Source organism: Astatotilapia calliptera, chromosome 1 (genome assembly GCF_900246225.1).
Source record: "Astatotilapia calliptera chromosome 1, fAstCal1.2, whole genome shotgun sequence".
NCBI lineage: Eukaryota > Metazoa > Chordata > Actinopteri > Cichliformes > Cichlidae > Astatotilapia > Astatotilapia calliptera.
The window spans coordinates 22,043,585-22,052,787 of record NC_039302.1 but is presented as its reverse complement, the minus strand read 5'-3'; the positions used below and the strand labels follow the sequence as shown (position 1 = coordinate 22,052,787).

General features: G+C 38.7%; 1 protein-coding gene across 1 annotated transcript in view; it reads left to right on the top strand.

Annotated features, from left to right (window-relative positions):
• Positions 1 to 9,096: 9,096 nt before the first annotated feature.
• LOC113029133 (zinc finger BED domain-containing protein 1-like) overlaps positions 9,097 to 9,203 on the top strand; it is a 2,488-nt gene continuing 2,381 nt past the window's right edge. The window contains exon 1 of the mRNA XM_026179834.1: positions 9,097 to 9,203. This exon is cut by the window's right edge and continues 816 nt beyond it. Within this exon, the coding sequence (XP_026035619.1) occupies positions 9,116 to 9,203 (88 nt within the window). The 5' untranslated portion in view covers positions 9,097 to 9,115.

Genomic DNA, 9,203 nt, shown 5'->3' with positions numbered 1-9,203 from the left:
CAAAAGAAAAGGGACGTTATAAAGACAGATTGCTTCCGGATGCAAAGAGACGGTGCTTGCAAAAAATAGCGTGCATTGGAAATGTGGACCCGTATGAAATATAGCAGTTTGTTTTTTTGAAGACCAACTGCTATTGACTTAGCCTCAAATAGTACCTTGCCTGTGGAGTCAGCGCATATAGGGTGAACCAATTTCGCAATTATAAATCTCTGGAGGCGCACATCCACAAAGGACTGGGTACAAGACTTGGCTATTTTTAAGCCTCCACGTTGTGAATTCGCCGTAATTCAAACAAAGGTAAGTCAGCTTGAGTACTGCCAGTAAAATGCGTTTGATTTTGCCCTGAACATTCAGATTAGTGCAAGCATAAATTCATTCATGAGGGGGAAATTACAGAACATGTGGAGGCTCTGTCAGATGGATAACACAGTGAGTTCAGTGCATTGATGTGACATTGTCCTGAAGGGTTTAGTTATTTTCTATGGTTAAAGAAATTGCACTAATGAATTCAAATTTATTATAAATAATCCTAATTACACAGCTTGCTTCCGTGTTTGTGTGTTGTGTCACTAAAAATACATTTTATTTTAGTTTTATACATTGATTAATGACCTGCAGAATCTCCTTATCATATTAAGTGATTCATAATTGTCACTTAAAGTCAAACTTTGTGCTTTCTCCCTCTTGAAGTGATTACATCTTTGCATTACATACTTTAGGCTATTTTTTTGCGGTCAGATTTTTAAAAAAAAACAAAAAAAAACTAGGCAGATTTAGAATATACCATGCAGCGTTCTATAGATGGATACATAAAAAGATAAAGAATTACATGTGCTAACTTTCTAAACACTTTATTTGTTACTTTTATGATAAATGGATTTTAAAGTAGATAAAACACATTTGTGTCAGCCTTGGCTCATTAGTTGTTGTCCTTAACTTTGCTGTGTATGTCTCAGGTACTGCACGCTCAAAGACTGAATGACGGTGATGTGCGAATCGATCCTGAAATATCGATTCCTCCGATACCAGTCATTTATATTCTAGAATCGATTCTCACATTGAAATATCGATATTTTTAGTAACTTAGGGTTATTTTGTAGTTTACCATTAAGTTAATGATAAAGTTAATGATGTGTTGCTGTTAATGACATTAACAGCAACACAATGGAAAGAAACTATAACATTCGGATTGTCTACATTCAAAGGAACTACTTCCTCTTCCGCCTTTCATAGTCATGTACGAAATACGGCTGTATAAATGTCTCAAGCCCCTTGGCGCGCACACTCACAACAATGGCTGAGCGTAATTGTGCGGACGTATTTTACCTCCACAAACAGCTGAGACATGGTTTGCGATACATGTGGCAAAAAAGTGCACCAAGAGTGAGGTGTTGTGGCTATACTTTCCCAACCTTGAGACCTCAGAATTAGGGAGACATTCAAAAGGGCTGTTGGGGGGGGGGGATAAATACATTTTACAGTGTTTATTTATCGATAAAATACGTTAAATGTCACCGTTATTATTAGCTGGCCCGGAAACAGCAGGGGTGTCCAAATTCAGAGGCTGCTTCCACCTGAGGACCCGCCCTTCGCGGCCTAAAGAAAGCCGGGTAATACGTCATGAGTTTCCTCGGTGGAGTGAAACTCAGCCGTCTGCTCCTTGCTATCTAAAATATAACCGGGCGCTGGCGTAAACTCTCGACCGTCTCACACTTTCTTTAATTAGTTTTCTGTTTGATGTTTATTCAGCTGTGTGAAAACCCCAGAGGAACTCACCCGAGGGATTAATAAAGTTAAATTTAATTTAATCTAATAACTTTAATCTCAGCCAAACCGAACAAATAAAACACTGAAAAAGCCAAACAATAACATTTTTAAGTTATCAAAGTGACTTATATATCATGTTATATATGATATCATTCTCAACTGAAAACATGTTAAAAGTTGGGGGGTTTTTGCGACCCAGAAAGAGAAATAAGAGTAATATTAAAACTAAGTTGCTGTGCTATGAATTCTGCAATATGGTTTTTCAATTTTGTTGTCCAGGTGGAAATTCGGGAGAATGGTGGCTCCGGGATTGTACCGGAAAAATCAGGAGGGTTGGCATGTATGGTTGTGGCAACATCACTAACCTTGTCAAACACCTCAGAGTAAATCATATCACAGAATATGAGGCGCATATGTTGAGACGAACTGAAGAGGAGGAGAGGGACAGATGCTGCTAGGGCGAGACAGACCTCTCTCATGGAGTCCTTTAGTGCTGCAGGCAGGCAAGGTGTTCAAATAGGCACAACTTCAGTTTTTTTTATTTCTATATGATGAACTCTGCATTATTAAGTGATAAGAACAAGTAATCTGATGTCCTGTAATCATTATGACACTATAATTTGAGATACAATAGATAAAATACGTTTTTGTATAAAGTATCGGTATCGTCGATACCACCCTGAATATTTCTTGGTATCGGATCGGAAAGGAAATCAGTGGTATCGCACATCACTACTGAATGAACCAGCATTGCAGCCATGGGTCATAGTGAGCATCACAGGGAAGGTTGAACTGCACCTGTATGGCCGGAGTCGTGGAGACCTGCACCTATGTCGCTGCTCTTCTGTTTAAAGTAGAAGCAACAGTTTTGATCCGTGGCTCGAGGACTGTTACAGATGAACCTGCATACTGGGTTTTGCTGGGTAATATGACCAAGATACAGTCAGTGGTCGGCTATAAGATAGACTTCTCCTCTTCAGCTGCCCCAAAAAAGGTTCTCAATCAAAACATAAACAGACCATCTATAGTGACAGGTAAAAAAAGCCATCCTCATCCTCAGAAAAGAAAAATTCCACCTGCTACTGTGGAGGAGTTGTCTCAACTGATGGGAAGCATAGTTCTGTTCTGAATAACCCATAATGTTTTATTTAGGGGGTCTACATTTGTGTCTGAAGTGCATTGCCATGTAAATAATTTGCATTTACTGAATATGTACTTACTAAGTAACACTGTTCAAAAGTTGAATAAAGAAACAAATGTTTGCCTTTTTTTCTTTTTAATTCAAAACCACTTTGTAGAACGTCACATCAGTTACAGAGTAGAATCCATGTCATGTATAGTTTACAAATGACAAAATGTTCACATATAATCATGACAGTGTTTAAATTACAGAGTGCTCTCACCCACTACGAGCACTCTGTAATTTACTCTCTTTTGAAAATTTATCACTAGAAGACTTTTAAGAGTATTTAACAAGAGCATTTTTCCCTGGTTTTACTACCACACTCGGGCACATGTTCACTAAAACACAGCAAACCTTCACCATCTTATCCAGAAGGGTCACCTCTTCACCCTCACATGGAAGAAGTAATCTGATTGGCATGGTGGTATGTAACATGTAGTTTGAAGCAGGGATTTCGTGGTGCCCCATGTGTAGCGTTGGAACCCAGTCAGGATTTGTTTCATCCATTTCATATGCTGGTTTGCCTGCAATAATGAAAAACAATTAGCAAGTCTATAAATAGAACGTATACAATAATTATAATTCTACAACTGTTTATAACTTGCATAGTTCATATTTCTGTATAGTTTTCATATTTATATCCTGTTCATAGCCTTGTACACCCACTACAGCCTCTACATACTTATAGCATATTCAAAACATACCTTCATACCGTGTACATTGTAACACCCATAACAGACCCATATTTTGTACCCTCATACCTATAACAGACCCATTTCTGTAATATATCTATATTATGGCTAAAGAACTTCTGGATGGATGCAAACTGCATTTTGTTGCCTGTACTTGTGACATGTGCAATGACAATAAAGTTGAATTGAATTCTATTCTATTCTATGTCTCCAAAATCACTCATTAGGATGTTTGTTCTAATTTGCTATGACCTCAGAGCGCATTAAAAATAAAACTAATAGGCTATAAAGAGTAATATGAACTTATTTAGGTCTTACCTGAATGAAAGTGTCTGGAGCACCAACAGATATCTGTGGATGGTAGAGAACTGGGTATCAGCTCGTCTCACAGCTGCTATCCAGGCGATCTAACATTACAACTAACAACACAGCAAGTGCAAACTATTGCTGATGCTTTTGCTCCTTTAGCCTTTTGTTTGGCCTGCTAAAATGGCGCCTCAGCGGCCACACCCCCTCCCGTGACATCACGCTTCAAAGCGCCCCTTCTTTGTCTTCTTCTTATTTATATTGTTTATCGGCAAACAACGAAATGGTGCTTTACCGCCACCAACTGGTGTGGAGTGTGGACCGAAATGTCCAACAAAAAAAAACATTCAAATCCTCCCAAACTGGAGGAGGATTGTCCTAAAAACCAAAATATGGTGTTAAGATATTCATTGTGTGTACTCATGTTGTATAGTGTTTAACTGCATTATGGTTACTGTGGTTTAACAGAGACAGTATTTTAGTTGTCACCACAAGGAGGCACTGTTTCATTGTAAGAGCACGGATGCTGCATCATCACGCCCCTAAGAAAAAAAAAAGTATACCACAACGAAAATGGCACCCATGAGAAAAGTTTTACCGGGTGTTGATGAGGAATAAAGTTCCCAAAATATTAAGGACATTTTTGCCTCAGTCGTCATTTTCCTTCGACCGCTGTCGATGCTGCAATACTCAACATATGGCCTCATAACTTTCACTTCTCGAGTACTTACAAAATAAATCAACCAAGTCCAGTTTCACTTTCATATCGCCAAGGTTTTTGATCAATTGTCTTCTTTCTGCGTCATGTTTTTGACAATGCAATAAAACATGTGCAATTGTTTCCTGTTGTCTATTGCAGTCACACTCCCCTGTACAGTGTTTTCCTATTAAAAAAACATGCTATTCAAACCAGTGTGTCCAAATCTAAGTCGAGATATAACTGTCTCCTCTCTCCTGTTCCTTCTTGTGCTTCCCCTATTTTCCTTTGGATTTTGTGAAACCATCGGCCTTTCCTCTCTTCCTCCCATTGCTTTTGCCATCTTTCTTTCATTTTGTGCCGTATTCTACTCTGAATTTCTGTCCTACTAACACTGATACCCATATCCGCCAATGGTCTCCACTGCACCAGCCACTTCCTTATAAATGCTCAGTGCCACTTTGTAGCCAGGGTGTATAACATGAACTGGGTTTCCCTGGTTAGATGCGGTTTCCTCTCTGCGCTCAGCATAATACAATGACCACAGTAAGAGCACAGACATGGAACCCCATAATGATGGCATGTTGTGGCCTGCAGTGAGTCATATTTAGAACACCATAATAACTACACAAATAATAGCAACAACAACAACATTTTTTATTTAACATTTATTTATTTAAATCATCAGCATGACAAAATGTTTATTTAAAAAACACAAGAAAATGGGTTTACACAAGAAAATGATCACACTGTGACAAATTTGCTTTTCCATCCATGTCACTGAGCGAAGAGAAGCAAAGATGTGAAGTCACACAGTGTTTCTAGTTTCTAAATTAATTGGTGAATATCGCTTTCACTGGGATGACGGCAGATGTTCAGACTTAGTGTGAGCAAATGCAGCGGGGGATCAAATAATTATTTCCCCCTCTCCATATATCCAAGGTCTGTACTACAAAAAGAGATTAACAGTTTAGTGAGCTATGTTGAGCTTTAAGCTTTCTGTGTCATGAAAGTGGATCAGCTTTAACTTTGCCGGATCACTGTGTTAATTTATGTTACACACAAATCATGGCAGGTAACGTTCAAAGATTCGATTTGCAACTGATTGTAAGCGACATATTTTTACTGATTCTTATATTTAGAGGATCTTTAAAGTAAACTATAGATTTTCTGCAGTAGGACTATGTTTTATACATAGTTGCAGCAGTGCAAACTGTGCTTTGCATTATCACTGGAGTTCGCATGGAATCAATTGGTGAAGCAGAAAGTTTATAATAAATGTTGTTTATATGTGGTTTTAATCTGTTGCAGAGTCCCTTTTACAGTTCTGGAATCGCAGCTAGTGCAAAGATTAGGGTATTTATCACTGATCAATCAGTAAAATTGATTTCACTTTGATCTGGCAACAAACTGATCTGATTTTTTTGCAGAAGAGGCATATGATGCTTGAATCCCCATTTTTATGTGAAGGCACACAGAGCCTAAAGCAGAAAGCTGATGAAAAAAGTTAATGACCACTGCTGTAACTATAGCCCTGTGGACTCATCTGTTTATTTAGTTCTTTTGCAAATGGTTCAGTTTATTTCTGTGGTGCTAATGCTTAAGAGATTTTGACCTAGTTAAGGTGTTGCTTAACCTGTTGAGCTGCTACTTGTTTCCTCGTGCTTCCTACGCATTGTTTCATGTACCTGCAACAAGGCAGCCTTCCACAGCTCCACACTGACTCTGCCTCCAACAGTCATGGTTGTCTGTCTAGCACTTTCCTTTAGCTTCATATATGTTTGGATAAAGGTTTTGTAAACAAAGGATGCTTTCAGAAATATAAATGATTGGAACAATGACCCCAAACATACAGCCAAAAGTCATTAAGAACTATCTTAAGTGTAAAGAAGAACAAGAAGTACTGGAAGTGATTGTATGGTCCCCCACAGAGCCCTGATCTCAATGTCATCGAGTGTGTCTGGGATTACATGAAGAGACAGAAGGATGTGAGGAAACCTATATCCGCAGAAGATCTGTGGTTAGTTCTCGAAGCTGTTTGGAACAACCTACCAGCTGAGTTCCTTCAAAAAATGTGTGCAAGTGTACCTAGAAGAATTGATACTGTTTTGAAGACAAAGGGTGGTTACACCAAATATTCATTTGATTTAGATTCCATTGTTGAAAGCATTCTTTGTTTACAACATTGTTTCTCACCTGCCTAAGACATTTGAACAGTACTGAAGCTCAAATGCAAGAAAGCCGTCCTACATATTTGTTTTATATGCAAAGTGAATATTGTGGTCACAAATAATTCCTGGAATGTGGCTGGAGGCCAAGGAAATGCCATCCATAGTAAGCATCTGACTAGACACCATATTTCTAATATTTTTAGGGCAGAGAACAAGAACAATAGTTTTATCTGAATTTAGAAGCAGGAAATAAGAGGGCATCTAGGTCTTTAAGTCTTTAAGACATTCCTAGACTTTGACTAATTGGTGTGTGTTATCTGGCTTCATGGATAGATAAAGCTGGTATCATCTGCATAGCAATGAAAATGTATGTTAGGCCTTCACTCAATACTGCCTAAGGGAAGCACAGAACCCTGGAACAAATGATTAATGTTCGCTTGTGAAGAAGAATCCCCATTTACATGAGCAAATTGGTGTCTGCTAGATATGAGATAGATATTTATATTTTCATAACATCAGTTTGGCTCACTGGGGGAGATTTTGCATAACCTTTTTTCATCAAACTTTTCTGAGATTGTTAGATGGATATGAACATTAAGTTACTATTGCTGCGGCTTTGGATTAGGTGATAGACTAGATTAAAAAAAGAAATAAAGCATATTAACTAATTATTATAAAGTTATTGCAATTACTTTACAATTTGTGCTGTGTTAACTGTATCTCATAGAAGTATTGTAAATCACAGCACTTGCACTGAGATACATTTAAAACATTGGATAAAGTTACAAGTTACAGTAGATTATATACGAGTCCCCAGATAGAAACCGCAACTTAAAAAAATATCACATCATAATTTCTATCTTTTCTCATTTTGAACCACTGTAACTTAGATATTTGCTTGATATTTAAAGACCCTGCAAATACCTACACAGGCTGAGTTCAAGTAACTCACTCAACCACTTCTGTGGGCATATGCTGGCTGTGTTTGACCTATATGCAACTCTCACTTTTAAACTTGGAAAAATAGGATTTATTTTACAGTAAAGAATTTAACATGTCACTGCAGGAAATAATAGAGGTATAAAAAATGGCTTATGGAGACACTTGAATGGAACAGAGCTATCATTCACTCCATGATTTACACCTGTGGTCGCAAGCCCAGTCAGAATTTCTGCAATGAAAATGATTTACAACACAGTTATCCGTAACAGTAGGTATTTATTTTCAGAAGGTGGTTTTGGGGGAGGCACACAAGTGCATTTACTTGTGCACTGTAGGTAGGGTTAGGTCATGGCATAAAGTGTCAAAAGCTGGTTAGCAACTGTATGTCAGGTTAAGGCTGTGTGCAGGCAGGAGTGGAAGTAGAAGGACCCAAAGTGCAGACACTCGGAGGCGGAAAGTAGCCCGAAACTCAGCTTTTATTGCTGGATGGCAAAAAGTAACAAAAATCCAAATAAACTTACATGACCAGGCAGCCGGACCACACAGCATAAACGAGAGTAGATCACAACACAGACACAAAGAAACAGGGCTTAAATACATAAAGGGAGCAATCAGGGAATGGGTAACAGGAGGGAAACACAGCTGGGGCAAATCAGGCCTAACGAGACAAGGGGAAGCAAAACCAGACACATTAACATCAGACATGGACTTTCAAAGTAAAACAGGAAACATAACACAGACTCACAGGCAGGCACTATAACAAAGGGAACAGAGACGTGGGACCAGGGCAGACACAGACACTAACTGGATGTGGGGATACAGCAGACAGGGGAGACAGCAACTATGGAACACAGAAAGAAAACCAGAACACTAAAACTCTAACCAAACCCCACCCAGAGAACCTAAACTAAGAATGATCCTAAAACCCATTAAGCAAAGCTAGAATATAATGAAATAACAAAATCAAAGAACCAAAAACACAAAACACTGGGTCAACGACCCAGGGACCCTAACACTGTATTTTACAAGCTGTTGGTTTAAATGATAAATTTATTGATTTACTGATCTAGTGCTTTTCTACTAGAGCTGGGCGATATAACGATAACGATATGTATCGCGATATAACTTTTACTCGATAGAGAAATTAAACTATCACGATAGACCTCGCCGCTCTTGTCCTCTTAAAAAAAAAAAAGAAAAAAAAAGTCATCCAATCCAAATTAAGTAGCGCAGAGCCGAACCAATCACAGCCGCAGCGTCACGTCACGTGACTTGTTACGTACAGCACAAGTGCCAAGGCGCACGTGCGTATTTGTTTGTGAAGCAGCTAGCAGCTAACCGCCGTGTCGACTGGGTGATGGAGAAAATGAGTGCACCAAGTAGAGAAAAATCAACCGAGAGAACGGAAGAGAACACAGATGACAGCTCGAATGCCGAAGAGATTG